Genomic DNA, 19,792 nt, shown 5'->3' on the forward strand with positions numbered 1-19,792 from the left:
CAAGTGGCACCGCCCGTTTAAAAGAAAAATGTCTCCCCATTTCCTCCTACAATAAAAATTGATAAGTGAAATATCATTGATTCAAAGCTATTTTTTGCTAAGTTATATCTTATTATTCTAGTCTACGAACCTTTTAAACATGTTTTATATCTAAGATGCCGTGGTCTTTAACCGATCACGTCCATTTTTACTTGAAATATTTTCTGCTGTAGGGAAAATTTGTGTACCCAATTTTATTATGATCCGTTAATTTTTCTTCGAGTTATGGCTACCTAAACATAGAAAATTGCTTAGTCATAAAAGGGGCGGTGCCACACCCATTTTTTAAAATTTGATAATTTTCCTATTTATTTTTATAAATCCACTTGGGAAATGAAATATCACTGATATAAAGCTCTTTTTTGCAAAGATATAGCTTATTTTATTCGTCTACGACCCTTTTAAAAATCTTTTATATAAAAGTGGGCGTGGACCCTAACCGATTTCGTTAATTTTTCTTCAAAGCATTCCTTATAGTAAAGGCAAACTCTCTGCCGAATTTTGTTACGATATGTTTAACAATTTTTGATTTATGATTAATAATATTTATAAAATTGATTTTATCACAAGTGGACGGTGCCACGCCCATTTAAAAAAATTTTTCCAAATTTTTATAAACAGTCTCAATATCAGTCCACATGTGAAATTTCAATATTCTAGGTGTATTATTTACTAAATTATCAGGTTTTTTGTGTTTTCCAAAATTTTGCATATATAAAAAGTGGGCTTGGTTATCATCCGATTTCACTCATTTTCAATACCAATCCATTCCGGGTCCAGATAAGCTACAAAAGTCTACAAAATTTGGTGAATATATCTCAATATTTACTCAAGTTATCGTGTTAACGGACGGACGGACGGACGGACGGACGGACATGGCTCAATCAAATTTTTTTTCGATCCTGATTATTTTGATATATGGAAGTCTATATCTATCTCGATTCCTTTATACCTGTACAACCAACCATTATCCAATCAAAGTTAATATACTCTGTGTGCAAAGCACGCTGAGTATAAAAATAGGAAGCAAGTGCACTAGGGCATCTAACATAAAAATTAAAGTACATTTAGGGGGTGCGGAGGATTAAAATAAACAAAATAACGACAATTAGAAATATTTTTATGAGGAACACGCAAGCTTTGTTATAAAGTTACATCTGCTCCAAATGTAAAATAATTTTGGTTGTTACAAAAAAGTAAACTTAAAATTTGACAAACATTTAAACATCGCATTGAAAAATCTTATTATTATTACAATAATTTTTTTATACTCAGTTGAGCAGAGCTCACAGAGTATATTAAGTTTGATTGGATAACGGTTGGTTGTACATATATAAAGGAATCGAGATAGATATAGACTTGCATATATCAAAATAATCAGGATCGAAAAAAAATTTGATTGAGCCATGTCCGTCCGTCCGTCCGTCCGTCCGTTAACACGATAACTTGAGTAAATTTTGAGGTATCTTGATGAAATTTGGTACGTAGGTTCCTCAGCACTCATCTCAGATCGCTATTTAAAATGAACGATATCGGACTATAACCACACCCACTTTTTCGATATCGAAAATTTCGAAAAACCGAAAAAGTGCGATAATTCCTTACAAAAGAACGATAAAGCGACGAAACTTGGTAGATGAGTTGAACTTATGACGCAAAATAGAAAATTAGTAAAATTTTGGACAATGGGCGTGGCACCGCCCACTTTTAAAAGAATGTAATTTAAAACTTTTGCAAACTGTAATTTGGCAGTCGTTGAAGATATCATGATGAAATTTGGCAGGAACGTTACTCTTATTACTATATGTACGCTTAATAAAAATTAGAAAAATCGGAGAAGGACCACGCCCACTTTAAAAAAAATTTTTTTTAAGTAAAATTTTAACAAAAAATTTAATATCTTTACAGTATATAAGTAAATTATGTCAAGATTCAACTCCAGTAATGATATGGTGCAACAAAATACAAAAATAAAAGAATATTTAAAAATGGGCGTGGCTCCGCCCTTTTCATTTAATTTGTCTAGGATACTTTTAACGCCATAAGTCGAACAAAAATTAACCAATCCATGAAATTTGGTAGGGACATAGATTTTATGGCGTTAACTGTTTTCTGTGAAAATGGGCGAAATTGGTTAATGTCACGCCCAGTTTTTATACACAGTCTTCCGTCTGTCCTTCCGCATGGCCGTTAACACGATAACTTGAGCAAAAATCTATATATCTTTACTAAACTCAGTTCACGTACTTATCTTAACTCACTTTATCTTGGTATGAAAAATGAACGAAATCCGACTATGACCACGCCCACTTTTTCGATATCGAAAATTACGAAAAATGAAAAAAATGCCTTAATTCTATACCAAATACGAAAAAATGGATGAAATATGTTAAGGTAATTGGATTGTTTTATTGACGCGAAATATAACTTTAGAAAAAACTTTATAAAATGGTTGTGACACCTACCATATTAAGTAGAAGAAAATGAAAAAGTTATGCAGGGCGAAATAAAAAACCCTTAAAATCTTGGCAGGTATTACATATATAAATAAATTAGCGGTATCCAACAGATGATGTTCTGGGCCACCCTGGTCCACATTTTGGTCGATATCTGGAAAACGCCTTCACATATACAACTACCACCACTCCCTTTTAAAACTCTCATTAATACCTTTAATTTGATACCCATATCGTACAAACTCATTCTAGAGTCACCCCTGGTCCACCTTTATGGCGATATTTCGAAAAGGCCACTCCCTTTTAAAAATACTCATTAACACCTTTCATTTGATACCCATATCGTACAAACAAAGTCTAGAGTCAACCCTGGTCCAGAAAGGTCCACTCCCTTTTAAAATACTCATTAACACCTTTCATTTGATACCCATATCGTACAAACGCATTCTAGAGTCACACCTGGTCCATCTTTATGGCGATATCTCGAAAAGGCGTCCACCTATAGAACTAAGGCCCACTCCCTCTTAAAATACTCATTAACTCCTTTCGTTTGATACCCATATTGCACAAACGAATTCTAGAGTCACCCCTGGCCCACCTTTATGGCGATATCTCGAAACGGAGTCCACCTATGGAACTAAGGATTACTTCCTTTTAAAATACTCATTAACACCTTTTCAATTGATACCCATATCGTACAAACGCATTCTAGAGCCACACCTGGTCCATCTTTATGGCGATATCTCGAAAAGGCCTCCACCTATAGAACTAAGGCCCACTCCCTCTTAAAATACTCATTAACTCCTTTCGTTTGATACCCATATTGCACAAACGAATTCTAGAATCACCCCTGGCCCACCTTTATGGCGATATCTCGAAACGGAGTCCACCTATGGAACTAAGGATTACTCCCTTTTAAAATACTCATTAACACCTTTCATTTGATACCCATATCGTACAAACGCATTCTAGAGTCACACCTGGTCCATCTTTATGGCGATATCTCGAAAAGGCGTCCACCTATAGAACTAAGGCCCACTCCCTCTTAAAATGCTCAGTAACTTCTTTCGTTTAATACATATATTGCACAAACGAATTCTAGAGTCACCCCTCGCCCACCTTTATGGCGATATCTCGAAAAGGCGTCCACCTATAGAACTAAGGCCCACTCCCTCTTAAAATACTCATTAGCTCCTTTCATTTGATACCCACATCATACAAACAAATTCTAAAGTCACCCCTGGTCCACCTTTGTGGCGATATCTCGAAAAGGCGAACACCTATAAAACGAAGGTCCACTCCCTTTTAGAAATACTCATTAACCCCTTTCATTTGATACCCATATCGTACAAACAAAGTCCAGAGTCACCCCGGGTCCACCTTTATTGCGATACCTCGAAAATGCGTCCACCTATAGAACTAAGGTTCACTCCCTCTTAAAAAACTCGTTAACTCCTTTCGTTTGATACCCATATTGCACAAACGAATTCTAGAGTCACCCCTGGCCCACCTTTATGGCGATATCTCGAAACGGCGTCCACCTATAGAACTAAGGCTCACTCCATTTTAAAATACTCATCAACACCTTTCGTTTGATGCCCATATTGTGCAAACAAGTTCTAGGGTCACCCCTGGTCCACCTTTATGGCGATATCGCGAAACGGCGTCCACCTATGGAACTAAGGATTACTCCCTTTTAAAATGCTCATTAACACCTTTCATTTGATACCCATATCGTACAAACGCATTCTAGAGTCACCCCTGGTCCATCTTTACGGCGATATCTCGAAAGGGCGTCCACCTATAGAACTATGGCCCACTCCCTCATTAAATACTCTTTAATGCCTTTCATTTGATACACATGTCATATAAACACATTCCAGGTTCCCTCGGTTCATTTTCCTACATGGTTATTTTTCCTTATGTTGTCACCATAGCTCTCAACTGAATATGTAATGTTCTGTTACACCCGAACTTAACCTTCCTTACTTTTTTTTTTTTAATTTTAATGGCCGAAAAGGTTCATATACGGTTTAGTTCAGACTTTGAAATACACTATACTATCTAAGATAAAGCTAGGTAAAGAGTCATCATGAAAGCTGTCATCGATATCTCGCCTTTGTGACCACGTTAATGTTGGTTTACAGAATTTCGAAAAAGTAACGGGATTTATCTGGAAATTAGACCAAGAAGACAATTGAAAATAAAGTCTCTTCATACTGATCGAAGTGAGGCATAACTCCAGAGTTCGCATTTTACGGACTTTAGAAGGTCCATTGTATTCATCATCAAAGGCTCACAAAAATGTCCTCATGAGAATGAATTGGAGGCTGATCGCAACAATGAATGCAAATGCACAAAACACCGCGAATGACGGAATGTCACAAGACCAGTATGAATAGTATATTTAAGTTATGGACGTGGCAGTTTTTTATTGCCAAGGAGCAATGGAGATTATGAGGCTGATTTTTTCCCCCAGACGATTAGAGGGGCTTAAAATATACCCGCGCCATATATGCCTGTCGGAAGAGGTGACTTAAACACCAAATTGACCAGCGCAATATATAACCTAAGCAACCTAATTATCAACCTCACATAGCCGCAGCGAGAACTGTTTCTTTAACAGCCGAGGCTCTGGCGAACCCAAGCTCCTCATGGTGCTAGGGTGGAAGCGCGGGATGGCCTAGAAGGTTTTATGTGATCATACCAAATCGTTCCCGAGATGGTCGGGCTAGTACCATAATGGTGATTGTTACAGGATCTGCATCCGGCAAAATACCATCAACATCTTTATCGCTACAACAACAACAACATAGGGCTAATTTCCCAATTCCATATAATGGAACGTACCGTCATACTATGAAAAAATTAAATTGGTAATATTTCGGTTGGAAAATAACATTGGCCCAGGAAATTAAGCAGTACTTGCCCATGTATGCAAAATATTGTCGCACCATAGGGGTTTACTGAAATTACAGCCCGCGGTCGGAAAAAAATGCGGAGTCGCTCCGGTACATAGAACCGGCTGACTTGGGAGTATATATTGTATCCTACCCTTGCCGAAGAAGAAAACAGACTAACAAGGGAAGCAGGATTCATCTTGACGTAATTAATTTGGGTCTTGGAATTGGGAATTGAAATGTTGTGACAAGTAGTTCGTCTTCTTAATTTTCGAAAAATTTTAAGTATTTTTTTAAAACAGTTTAGGAACTATTTCTCTATCTCGGCTGAGCAGTAAAAGGGAGCATTGGAAAATGCTGTTGAGTGGAAAAGACAAGTTGTTGAAAAACGCCTTATATTGGACTTTGTTTTCCCCATTTAAAAACCTGTTTCAAAACCGGCCTATTTCAGAATTGTATTGTTCTATGCTATATCCGCGATTCTCTTAACAAACGCCTATTCTCAGTATCATCACATTAATTGGCCCCTATACGCTCAAGGGATTTTGGCCGTGTCGTAACAAGGCATGCCATCTATCCCTGTTTCGCGATGACTGCTGCCAATTGGGAGCACAAAGGAAGGTCAAAATTTTCTCCACCTCCTTCGCTCAACTCAGTGGACTTCTTCACCTCTCTCTGCTTACAAACTGCAGTTTCAACTGAAGTACTTTCTTGGCCGGAGTGTCTTCGTCCATTCGCATAACATGACCTAGCCTTATCTGCGCTATCTATAAATCTCATACAGCTAATCATTATACCATCTTCAATACTCGTCGTCGGTATCAAGGACAGAATTATATATCTTCCGTAGAACTTTTCTCTCGAACACTCCAAGAGCCGGTTCATCCTCTCTTGAGACTGATTGTCACGTTAGTAAAATTTGTCGTTTTCTAACAGAAAACCTAAAAAGGGCTATCTTTCACTGAGTCGCAAAAATACTTTTGCACAAATTTAACTAAACAAATTAGCTCTGTTAAATGAATCAGATATTTTTTTAAACTTAAAACTCACAACTTTTTTTCCAATTTGTCTATTTTAATATATGCCGTAATATATCTCATAGTGCATGCATGTCTAGATTAGACAGTTAGTTGGAAAAAAGTTTAGTTGGGACAACTATTTGTGTGCATTGCCGCTGTTATAAATGCAGGTATTTTATGCATCGATGTCATGCTTACTTACATATATATATATTTATGGGTAGATAAGTTTGTATACAACTATAAAACTGGAAAGACTAGATATACATATGCATTAGGGCATTCGTTATTTAAGTGGCAAGCTCTACATTTTTGGTTTTACCCTGTGATTTATAAAATCACGCAAAGGGACTTTTAGGCTTTTTAAAATGACGTTTCCATACGAATTTACAATTTTAATAACTGGAAAAACCTTGGTTACAAAAAAAAAAAAAAAAAAAAATCAAGGAGCGATAACCTCCGAACGGCTGCGTTTCTCTTTCAATTTCCGTAGTGCTCCTTTTAGTTTTGTCCTACTAATCGGCGGAACGGGGCCAACATATTTTTACCGGCTGCGACCGGAATCTCTAAGGCAGTTGACTTTTCACTGAAAAGCTTTTCATGACAGAAATACACTCGAGTGCTTGCCAAGTCACTGTCAAGAAGCGACCTCAAGCATTTTTTTCCAATTGAAAAAACTTATTTCTAAAGTTTTGATGTTGCCCGAAAAACCGAATTTGGACAACCGAGGTAAATGTGTGGCTTAGACTTAAAAAAAAAAAACAAGTAAGGAAGGCTAAGTTCGGGTGTGACCGAACATTACATACTCAGCTGAGAGCTTTGGAGACAAAATAAGGGAAAATCACCATTTAGGAAAATGAACCTAGGGTAACCCTGGAATGTGTTTGTATGACATGGGCATCAAATTATTATTATTATTAAAGAGCTTTTTAAAAGGGAGTGGGCTATAGTTCTATAGGTGGATGCCGTTTCGGGATATCGCCATAAAGATGGACCAGGGGTGACTCTAGAATGTGTTTGTACGATATGGGTATCAAATTAAAGGTATTAATGAGGGTTTCAAAAGGGAGTGGCCCTTAGTTGTATATGTGAAGGCGATTTCGAGATATCGACCAAAATGTGGACCAGGGTGACCCAGAACATCATCTGTCGGGTACCGCTAATTTATTTATATATGTAATACCACGAAGAGTATTCCTGCCAAGATTTCAAGGGCTTTTGATTTCGCCCTGCATAACTTTTTCATTATCTTCTACTTAATATGGTAGGTGACAAACCCATTTTACAAAGTTTTTTCTAAAGTTATATTTTGCGTCAATAGACCAATACAATTACCATGTTTCATCCCTTTTTTCATATTTGATATAGAATTATGGCATTTTGTGTTCATTTTTCGTAATTTTCGATATCGAAAAAGTGGGCGTCGTTATAGTCCGATTTCGGCCATTTTTTATACCAAGATAAAGTGAGTTCAGATAAGTACGTGAATTAAGTTTAGTAAATATATATCGATTTTTGCTCTAGTTTTCATGTTACCGGCCAAGCGGAAGGCCAGGCAGTCGACTGTGTATAAAAACTGGGCGTGGCTTCAACCTATTTCGCCCATTTTCACACAAAACAGTTATCGTCATAGAATCTATGCCCCTACCAAATTTCACAAGGATTGGTAAATTTTTGGTCCACTTATGGCATTAAAAGTATTCTAGACGAATTAAATGAAATGGGCGGATCCACCGCCATTTTGAAATTTTCTTTTTTTTGTATTTTGTTGCACCATATCATTACTGGAGTTGAATGTTGGCATAATTTACATATATACTGTAAAGATATCAAATTTGTTGTTAAAATTTGATGAAGAAAAAAATTTTTTTTAAGTGGGCGTGTTCGCCATCCGATTTTGCTAATTTTTATTTAGCAGACATATAGTAATATGAGTACCGTTTCTGCCAAATTTCGTCATGATATCTTCAACGTCTGCGAAATTACAGCTTGCAAAACCTTTAAATTACCTTATTTTAAAAGTGGGCGGTGCCACGCCCATTGTCCAAAATTTTACTAATTTTCTATTCTGCGTCACAAGTTTCATCACCTACCAAGTTTCATCGCTTTATTCGTCTTTGGTAATGAATTATCGCACTTTTTCTGTTTTTCGAAATTTTCGATATCGAAAGAGTGGGCGTGGTTGCAGTCCGATGTCGTTCATTTTAAATAGCAATCTGAGAGAGTGCCCAGGAACCCACATACCAAATTTCATCAAGATACCTCAAAACTCAAATTATCGTGTTTACGGACGGACGGACGGACATGGCTAAACGAATTTCTTTTTTCGCCCAGATAATTTTGATATATAGAAGTCTATATCTATCTCGATTAAAATATGCCATTACGGATTGCCGTTATGCGAACAAAGTTAATTTACTCTGTGAGCTCTGCTCAGCTGAGTATAACAAAAAATTCACTTCTCCCTTCGAATAAATTCTTGAAGAGGTTATCAACAAATACGAGATAATGAATGAGGTCTCAACAAAATTAATATTTATAAAATATCCAAATTTTCTCAAAAAAACATATCTAAAAATCGTGGAACGTTAAGCCTTGGTTACTTTTATTCGTTCAGTTCGTAGTTTTGAAACCGTATTTAAAAACTTAAAAGGTATTTGGAAAAATGGAAATTAACTTGGATCTAACGGACACCCTTATGTCAATATATGTATGTATAGCTGTAAAAGCAAGAGTGCGTGAACATGCGTTCCTATTTAGGTTTTTCTTTCAACATAACTTTTACTTTATGTGAAATGTTTCACTCGTTTAGTTTTCAAATTGTTTTCTTTTTTAGTTGTAAAACCTTACCGTACAAATGCATATCCTTTGTCCTTGAATACTCGTATCTCCTGAATTGTGCCATAGGGAGAGAAAGTTTTCTGTAAAATCTCTTCGTTTAAAAAGCCGGACAATGCGCCATTGATGCCACCACAATAGACTGTGCAATTAGTGGGGCTGCTTTGGTTGTACACTTCATCGAAGGTCAAAGGCTTGGCATTAACTGCAAAGATAACAACAAATACAATAAGAAAGGATTTGGATAGTTATAAATGTTTATTTTATATGTTATGAATATGTTTATAAGTTTTAATACAATAATATTTAGTAGGTTATTTAAAGTTTTGCTTGCATATGATTTGCATTTAATTAAAGTAAGATACTTAAGAACGTTATCGTTTTAGAAGTTATACTTCTTTTAGGAGCGTTTGAAAAATTGTTGAGAGTTACATTTGAAAAATATAACAGTTCGTGTATTGCGTGGATCAAAAAAGTAACAGGTTAAAAATCCCGCTAGTGTGTATGTTCGCTGTGAAATGTACGAACAAATTTGCATTGAGTTGGACTTTCACCACATTACATTATGCGTCACATATATACATGTTGAATAACATAGAATGGTGAAAAAAGCCAGCATTCGCTGGTATTATTTAACTTCGGGAGTGTATTTAGGTATATCTATATATATGAATTTTCATTTCATATTAGCTACTAGAAGACCCGGCAGAAGTTGTCCTACCCTAAATTTGGCCTATCTGCATACATTTTAATAAGCTTTTTCCGTCTGACTCTGCCCTCCCCCCACTTCACTTTTTCCTAATCCTTTTATTCACTCCTCCCTCCGTCTTTTTCGCTTCATTTATCTCCATCTTCGTCTCATTCTATCTCTTTCTCAATCTCCTTCTCTCCGTTCTCGTCTCTCAATTTCTTCTCATTCTTACTCCCTTCACAACTAAAGACTCTACTGAATTTAAAAAAATGTCATAGTACCTCTAAATCGTGAGTCCCCTCAGATGTTTTGCAAAGAAATGAATGAGCAAGTATTTTCCCTCTAATAAATAAAAACGGTCGTGTGTGTGTGACTAATGAGCATCCCAAGTACACAAACAATCTTTCACAGTAGGTTAACGGGTCATCCGGTACTTTCCTGACTGTATAACATTTTGAAAAAATGAGTGATATCAGCCCCTTTTAGCAAATATCTGAATTTGCTTTATTCACGTATTATTTAATGCAGGAATCCAATATTTGGTATAAAAATTACAAATATTAAAAACATTAAAAGGTATAGGTGGAGGCTTTAGAAATGGAATTCAAATTAGGAACAAGAGTGAAAGTTGAGGTAGGAAGAGTGAAAATAGGGAGTGAAACAAAAATTTTTAAATCGCTATATTTGCTCTGGTATATATTTTCTGTATTTGAGGTTATTTAGTTGAGGGAGGTAGAAGAAGTGAAAAAGAGGTGAGGTTGGATGTAAAAATGAAATTGAAAATCCGAGAAGAAATAAAACAAAAATTTTAAATCGCTATATCTATGAAATTATCTTAACGGGGTATACAATATTTGATATATTAATTCTATTCATGAGGTTATTCAGGCGGAGCAGGTAGAGGCCTTGTTAGTGGAAGCGCGAGTGGTAGGGGGAATAAGAGTGCGAGTGAAAAAAATATTTAATTTCGATATATATCCGTAATTATTAGAAGGGGTGATGTATACTTGGTATAGTTGTAGATTCTATAAATGTATAGAATGGAGTAATTTAGGTGGGAGAGGTAGAGGCCATGGTAGTGGCAGTGGGAGTGAAAGTGGAACAACAGTGTAATTTCACGATTTCTCCTAGATTATTTGAAGCGTGTATCCAATGTTTGGCTGATAGATTACATACATGTGGAAGAGACCGTACAAGTGGGGGCAGGATGGGGCGTGAGAAAAATTAAAATTTTATTTTCGAAGCCTCTGTAATTTTTTGAATGGGGTATCCACTATTTGGGATATAGATTGTGCATATATGAAGAAATTTAGAGGAGAGAGATAGAGAGTGGATGAAAAATAAGAGTGGGAATGGGAATGAGAGTGGGAGTGGGAATTTTCTTGAAAGAGAGCGGAATTATTAGAATAAATAGGGAGTATAGGTAAAGAAAATAAGGAAAGGAATGAAATAAGAAAGAGAAATAGAAGAAACAGTAGTAAAGTTGAAGTCAATTCGATGATATAGTGATTGATAAAGTGAAAGTGGACTTTTCATTTTCAAACGCAGAACAGGACAAAATATGCCGGGTATGCTTCTCATAAATAAATACAAATAAGACTCACTTTAAAACACTTCAAATGCTCGGTCATGAGCATGGCATATAAATGAGGAATAGGTTTAGTTAAAAAAATGTACGACAATGCTCCTGAGCTCTTAAAATGAAGAGTATTTTTTGAAATAAATGCTCACTGTAGCAAGAGACTATGCAATTTAGGCAAACATTTTAATTGTGTAGCGTTTTTCCTTCAATGGTTTGAAAAATCATTTCTTTTCTGCTGCCTCTCCACTTAAACCACCCTCTCCTCCTTCTCCATTTTCTGCCAGCATACCACTCTTTCCCTCACCATTTTTCTTGTATTTCCGTCCCTTCCTTTTCCCATAGCACTAAGTTTTTTAAATTGACAGGACGCAAGTTAACATCCAAGAAAAAACTTGTTTCAAAAAAGCCTATATAGTTAAGAGATCAAGACCAATACCAATAGTATTCTAAGCGCAAGCAATACGCTGACAAAGTTTTATAGCAATCAAGCAAACCATTAACTTATATTTATTACAAATATGAAATTAAATTTCGTATGCCCTTATAAAAAGCGGCTTTTAAAAAAAAAAATTAATTAAAATCGGTGTTTTGTTCAATCTTAGTGCGTGCAAGCGAACTCCCTTGCTCGACATCGATCGAATTACCAGAACTTAATCTTAATTTAGGCTTCTTTGTTTTTGTTTCAATTGTTTTTAATCTCCTTTTGTGTATGTTTGTGTGCCGCATTAAGCTTAAGATTTACGTACCATCCAATTTTGTCGCCGGCGGTTTTCTTGTTGCCCAATTTGTGCGTATTGAACGTGAACCCAACCATTGACCATTCATCGCGGTAATGGCATTTTCCGCTTCCTACAAAGGTACAATAAAAAAAAAAAATTGTATTGAAAATTGAATAAATACACTATTTTATTAAAAGAGAATTAGAAAAGTCAAAGTAAGTAAATCCTAAGCATATTTTAATTGCATTTCTCTGCTGCTGCTTTGCAAAGTTAAATTCGATTAGACTTTTAAAGATTTTTACAAACATGAATACATAACAGTGCATACGGTGGTAAGATTCAATATTAGATGATTGGGCGACGGGGTGATGGCCATCATAGAGTGATTGGAATGTAAACAAATGAATAAGAAGAACGATGTAAAAAGATAAATGCATAAATAAATCTACTCTTGATAATCTGCTGACGTTGTGAAGTGGACGATGATAACGGCAACGTTCCAAAGTCGAGCGATCGAAGCCCGCAGCAATTCGTTAAGAAAATAATTTCAAGTATTCGCTTTTCGCCTTTTTTGCAAATTATTTAAAAGATGCCAAGCAAACAACGAAGCATCGAAGCAAAGGATGACACAACCAGCAACTGCTAAACTAATCCGTTAACTTAGAAAAAGTAGCAGAAACTCAGATGAATGAATGTTGCTTTTGTAAATTGTTGCAGATTTAACTGTCGCTCGCTTCTGCTGCTCGTGCCAAACTCAACATATTATTTGTTTTAGCCACTGGCGTTGACAATATTTTACGTTAGGGTGTAGAAGTTGGCATGAACAATTTTTATTCTTAACCATTTGCCACAAGTTTTTCTACTTTTTCAGTTATCCTCGTCACTCTATGTATTAACAGCATAAACTTAAATTGACTTTTCGATAATGTCAACCCGGAACGTCATCAGTGAATATTTGGGGGGAAAATGGAGGTGAAGGAAAGAAATTCTTCGCAGTAAATGCATGAGCATTAGACTGTGTTCTAGACTGTCCCCATACGAAATAAATAAGTTGCACAAGTTTGTTCCTAAATATTAAGCTTATTGAGGAAGTCTCGGAAAAATTTGCTCAAATTTTTTTTGTCCCTACAAATACAGCCTAAATCGTTTTTGATAAGCTCACGGTATGGAGAAATCTGGAATATGAGCGTAAGCATGGTCTTTGTGAGTATGGAGGTTTTATGTAGAATGTGGTATTGGTATTATACGGATTAATGTAGAATGCAAGCATAAGTATAGGCAATACACTGCTGCGTTATATCTGAACAATGTACGTGGCAGGGATGGGCGTTATCAACAAATTTGAATAACCATTGACGAAAAAATAAAAAATAAAATTTTATTCATTATTCAAGAAATCTTGAGTGATGAATAACATGTTATTTTTTATTCAAGCATTTCTTGAATAATGAATAACATTTTCTCGTTATTCAAAATATTCTGATTGATGATAACCGCTCATTCTTATTTTTGCAAAATTTGAATAAAGAGTTGAGTTATTATTCCTTATTTACAAAATATGGAATAACAATAAAATTTTAGTTTTTATTCAGTTATCCAAAAATAAAAAAATAAACCATCGATATGCCTTGAAAATATACCCATATGCGTAACCAGTTCGTGTGTAGTTCTGAAGCTACTTAGGGTAATATTGAGATGATTCTGGAGAGTATTCGTGGGGTTTTTTGGGGGCGGTTGGGGGGTAATTTCTGGGACACCCTGCGGATCCTCCCGGGGCCTATTGGGGTCCATTCCAGGGGCTCCTTCACGATCCCTCTAGGGTTTTGTGGTAATTCCGGGATGACTTTTGCGACTCCCTCGAGGTCTTTTGGAGGTCATTTTGGCATGGTTTAGGGGAGTACCACGGGGTCCTCCTGGGGTAATTCCGTGATCTTTTTGGGACTCCCTCGGGGTCATTTGGGGGTCATTCCGGGATGATTTTGGGGGACTTCCTCGGGGTCATTTCGGGATGATTTTGGGGACTCCCTCGGGGTCATTCCGGGATGGTTTTGGGGACTCCCTCGGGGTCATTTCGGGGTTATTCCGGGATGATTTTGGGGACTCCCTCGGGGTCATTTGGAGGGAGTCCCTAAAATCATCCCGGAATGACCCCGAAATGACCCTAGAAGGATCGCGAGAGAGCCCCTGGAATGGACCCCAATAGGCCCCGGGAGGATCCGCAGGGTGTCCCATGAGCGTAACTTGAGAGCAAATCAAGACAAGGGAAGGAGAGACAAGGAAAATAAAAGAAAGGAAAGGAAAGGAATAAAAGCAAATTAAAGTAAAGTAAAGTGAAGGAAAGGAAAGCAAAGCAAAGGAAAGGAAAGGAAAGAAAGGCTAGGAAAGGAAAGAAAAAATAAGGAAAAGAAGGGAGGTCAGTGAAAGGCAGGTTTGGTAAAAGGTGTGCTACTGTAGATTCGCTTTGGATTAAGGTTAGGTTATTAACGAGTTATCCAATTTTTTTACCTTTTTTTATCAACGAGCCTGTTATCGGAAAAATTCCAATTTGTGAAGAAGAAGCAATCGAATATATAAATATAGAAAAGCTGTCGATAAGTTAATGAAACGTTATGGATTTATTACCGAATAATTACTGAGGTGTTATCGAAGTGTTATCGAAAATTTATTTACTTTTTATTAAAAGTTGGCTATTTATAATCGCTTTACGGTCGAAAAATCATACTTGATTTATCGAAATTTTATCGATATATTTTTAAAAATTATTGACTTGTTATTCAAAGGTTAACGATTTGTTATCAAAAAGTTATCTATTTTTTATCTATCGAAATTTGTCGATTTGTGATCGGAGTTTAATCCATTTGTTGTCGGTTTGTTAACGAAAGCTCTTCGATTTGTTGTGATGTTGATACCGATAAAGATTCCATATCGCATCGTTAGCGATAACATGACGATAACTAACCGATGATTCGAGTGATTGGCACTCATTCCTTTTTTTGTTGTAACTCAGTTATTTGACATCTGGTTTTATTGATACGTCAATAATTTTGTTTTGAGAAGCTTTTTTACATTCTCTGATTATTCTTTTGAACTCAGCTTTCGTGTTCATATACTCTTTTCTGGTCTAAAGAAAAACATGCTTTAAGGGACTACAATTGGTTTAGTAGACAAAACTGAAACAAACCGACTTTTGAGTTCAAAGAAAAGCTTTAGAAAGTGTTACAGGCCTTCTTAAGCCAAAAAAATGATGTTTAAATTTTAGTAATGAGATGGCAAGTAACCAAGTTACAAAAAAAAAAAAAAATTCGACCATATCTGTATGGATAAAAAAAAATTTAAAACTATTTTTCCGAGGCTCTCTCAACAAAAGATTAAAATTTAGGAGCTCATAACAAGAGTGATGGTAATTTTAGGGTTTTTCTAGAAGCATAGCAATTTCGTATAAGTTTGTGGATACCCAGATATCGTTTTCGGATCGTTTCAGGATCAATTCTGAACTACTTTGAGATTTTTAAAGGATATTTGGTACTACCTGAGAACAATTTCCGTATTATTTTTGTCTTCAAATCGGATTATTTTCTAGATCGTGTCCGGATTATTTAAAAACAATTTAGTTCATTTCGAGATTAATTCCGGATCAATATAAATTGCATGGTAGTTTTGAGCATCATCATTCCAATTTTAGATAATTTCTAAGCTTTTCGTGGAGTATTTCACGATATTTCCGGACTGTGTCCGGGTTCTTTTGGTATGATTTTTGGAGCTATTTCTGGATCACAAAAAATAGTTTTAGGATTGTTTTTGGAATAAAATCAGGACTGTTTCTGTGTTATCTTCGGGAAAATGCGGGATTATTTGGGATCTCTACGGCATTGTGCTCAGAATAATTGTGGAGCTATTTAGTTTTTTTCCGGTTCTGGGACCGTTAAATGATATTTTCCGGATTGTTTCGGATTTTTTTTTTATTGTTTTCGTATTCATAATATCGCCTATTTTGTGACCATTTCGGGATTATCTATGTATAATTACAGCACTATTTCGGAACTATTCCAGATGTTTTTTATTTGGCAACTCTTTAAGGGGTCCATTTAGCAATATTTCAGGCTGCTTTCAGGACTATGCATGTTTTTTTGCGTTATTATTCCTGGGTGTTCTCAGTTTTGTATTATGTTCTCAAGATGGGGCCGCACGTAAAGACAAGTTTGTAATCATAGATTACTTGTGGCTCATACATATAAATTATGGAATAAAATATTAAGGAAAAGTAGGCGGTTTTCGGGATCACTTCGGGGGCCACTTCGGTATCATTTCGAGACTATCAGCCAATCGCTCCACGACTTTAATTTATTTAAACTACCTATTTTTCGAATAATTACCAGATCACTTCAGGATTTTGTACGGGACCATTTCAGAATTGTTTCGAGACTATCTCTGGATCATTTCAAGTCTGCCTTTAGATTATTTCGGGCAATTTCGTGTCTAATCCGGATAATTTGAGGACCATTTCGAAGTATTTTTATTATGGATTCATTTCGACACTATTTTGAAATTATTTAAGGACCATGAGTTATTTGTTTTCACTGTGTTCTCTTACTAACTTCGGACTATTTTGGGATCAATTTAAATTCATCCATGAATTATTGCGGGTTTATCTCCGGATAACTTCGGAATTATTTGCGCTTTCATTTCGAGATCATTTCGATGTTGGGATTATTTTATTTTAAAATCCGACCAACCCAAATAATCATCCCTTGTATTCTAGTACACTTTCCAGCAAAAGAAAAAAGTAGGGAGAAAAGTCTCAACAACTCATGGTATTGAGAACTAACATCAACAAACTGCTTCAAAAAAATGCAACAATAGCAGAAAAAGAAACGCAAAACAACAAACAAATTGCTCAATGCATAAAAGTGTTGAAAGAAAAATGAAGTGAAGCGTATGAAAAACTTAATCCTTTTGTTTTCGGCAGCGAAGTTTTACGGTTTTGGGCATTGGGGATGTAAACGAATGTCAATACTGGCAAACTGTAAAATCAACAAAGAGTCATTGATGTGTTGCCATGTTACATGCCACAATTCATGGAAGTTTGGCGCAATTGCAAACTATAAGATAGAGGGAAAAACAAAAGACTAAAGCTGCTGTAAAAAAGAGGGGGACAGAATTTAGTAATTATGAAATACGAGCTAAGTCCAAAGAAACACTTATGCTAAAATATAGAAAATAAACAAAGCTAGTGAAAATTTAATGGAAAATGGTACGTACTTTAAGCACCGGTTATGCAATATCCTTCAATTAGAATTAGCAATTGAGTGAACAAAAGAAGAAAGGAAATAACTAATATCAGCATGTATAGAGCTATTTAAACAATCATACAACTAACTTGTGGAATGTAAGATTAAACTTAACTAAATTTTTGAAAAAAACATTAAAAAAAAAAACATATAAAGATCTGTAGCGGAGCTGTAAGTGCGAAATCAGCAGATCAAAGATGGTTTCATGAAAACATTTCTGTTCGGTCATAGAATACACTTGGAGGTGGTGTTTCTGAATTTTACTTCTTCAAAACCTGCCATTTCAGGAGCTGTGTTTTGAGCTCGAAATCTCCTGCATTCATGCTGTGGTGTAAGGGTAGGTGTGTCCATTCACTCAGCCACATAAATGCTCAGCTGCACACTTTGTAAGTACTTCGTCTCTAAGTTTCACCTATTTGTTGCTGGTATATACATGTTTTAATACAAATTGTACGGAATAGTTTTTGGCGCGCTAAACAGAACTTGGTCAGTGAAGTTGCATTTTTATACTCAGCTGAGCAGATCACACAGAGTATATTAATTTTGTTCGCATAACGGTAATCCGTAATAGCATAAACTTATCGAGATAGATATAGACTTCTATATATCAAAATGATCTGGGCGAAAAAATAAATTCATTTAACCATGTCCGTCAGTCCGTCCGTCTGTCCGTTATCACGATAACTAGAGTAATTTTTGAGACATTTTCATGAAATTTGGTACTTGGGTACTCATCTCAGATCGCTGTTTAAAATGAACGAAATCGGACTATATACGCGCCCACTTTTTCGATATCAAAAATTTCGAAAAACCGCAAAAGTGAAATAATTTATTATCAAAGACGGATAAAGCGATTAAACTTGGTAGGTGGTTGTACTTATGACGGAAAATAGAAAACTAGTACAATTTTGCACAACGAGCGTAGCACCGCCTACTTTTAAAGGAAGGTAATTTAAACCTTTTGCTATAAATTTGGCAGTCGTTGAAGATATCATAATGAAATTTGGCAGGAACGTTACTCCTATTACTATATGTGTGCTAAATAAAAATTAGCACATTTGTTACCCATATCGTACAAACAAATTCTAGAGTCACCCCTGGCCCACCTTTATGGCGATATCTCGAAAAGGTGTCCACCTATAGAACTAAGGCCCACTCGCTTTCAAAATACTTACTAACACCTTTCGTTTGATTCCCATATGGTACAAACACATTCTAGAGTCACCATTGGTCCACCTTTATAGCGATATCTCGAAAAGATGTCCACCTATAAAACTAAGGCCCACTTCCTTTTAAAATACTCTTTAACACCTTTCATTTGATACCCTTATCGTACAAACACATTCTAGAGTCAGCCCTGGCCCATTTTTATGGCGACATCTCGAAAAGGCGTCCACCTATAGAACTACGGCCCACTCTCTTTTTAAATACTCATTAACACCTTTCATTTGATACCCATATCGTACAAACGCATTCTAGAGTCACCCCTGTTCCACCTTTCTGGCGATATCTCGAAAAGGCGGCCACCTATAGAACTAAGGCCCACTCCTTTTAAAATACTTATTAGTACCTTTCGTTTGATTCCCATATCGTACAAACACATTATGGAATCACCCTTGGTCCACCTTTATGGCGATATCTCAGAAAGGTGTCCAACTATAAAACTAAGGCCCACTCCCTTTTAAAATACTCATTAACACCTTTCATTTGATACCCATAACGTACAAACACATTCTAGAGTCACCCCTGGTCCAACTTTATGGCGATATCAAAAAGGTGTCCACCTATAAAACTAAGGTCTACTCCCTTTTAAAACACTCATTAATACCTTTCATTTGATACCCTTATCGTACAAACACATTCTAGAGTCACCCCTGGTCCAACTTTATGGCGATATCAAAAAGGTGTCCACCTATAAAACTAAGGCCCACTTCCTTTTAAAATACTCTTTAATACCTTTCATTTGATACCCTTATCGTACAAACACATTCTAGAGTCAGCCCTGGCCCCATTTTTATGGCGACATCTCGAAAAGGCGTCCACCTATAGAACTACGGCCCACTCTCTTTTTAAATACTCATTAACACCTTTCATTTGATACCCATATCGTACAAACGCATTCTAGAGTCACCCCTGTTCCACCTTTATGGCGATATCTCGAAAAGGCGGCCACCTATAGAACTAAGGCCCACTCCTTTTAAAATACTTATTAGCACCTTTTGTTTGATTCCCATATCGTACAAACACATTATGGAATCAC

At 36.1% G+C, this 19,792-nt stretch overlaps 1 protein-coding gene across 4 annotated transcripts in view; it reads right to left on the reverse strand.

Moving 5' to 3' along the window:
* Nucleotides 1-19,792, reverse strand: part of LOC137237882 (cytotoxic granule associated RNA binding protein TIA1) — a 648,328-nt gene that overhangs the window by 17,908 nt on the left and 610,628 nt on the right. For all 4 annotated transcript variants that reach the window (XM_067762218.1, XM_067762219.1, XM_067762217.1 and 1 more), the window contains 2 exons: nucleotides 12,272-12,374; nucleotides 9,265-9,457 (listed from right to left, as the gene is read on the reverse strand). In XM_067762218.1, coding sequence (XP_067618319.1) covers nucleotides 9,265-9,457; nucleotides 12,272-12,374 — 296 coding nt within the window. The remainder of the gene's footprint in view (nucleotides 1-9,264; nucleotides 9,458-12,271; nucleotides 12,375-19,792) is intronic.

Source organism: Eurosta solidaginis, chromosome 1 (genome assembly GCF_040869045.1).
Source record: "Eurosta solidaginis isolate ZX-2024a chromosome 1, ASM4086904v1, whole genome shotgun sequence".
Lineage (NCBI taxonomy): Eukaryota > Metazoa > Arthropoda > Insecta > Diptera > Tephritidae > Eurosta > Eurosta solidaginis.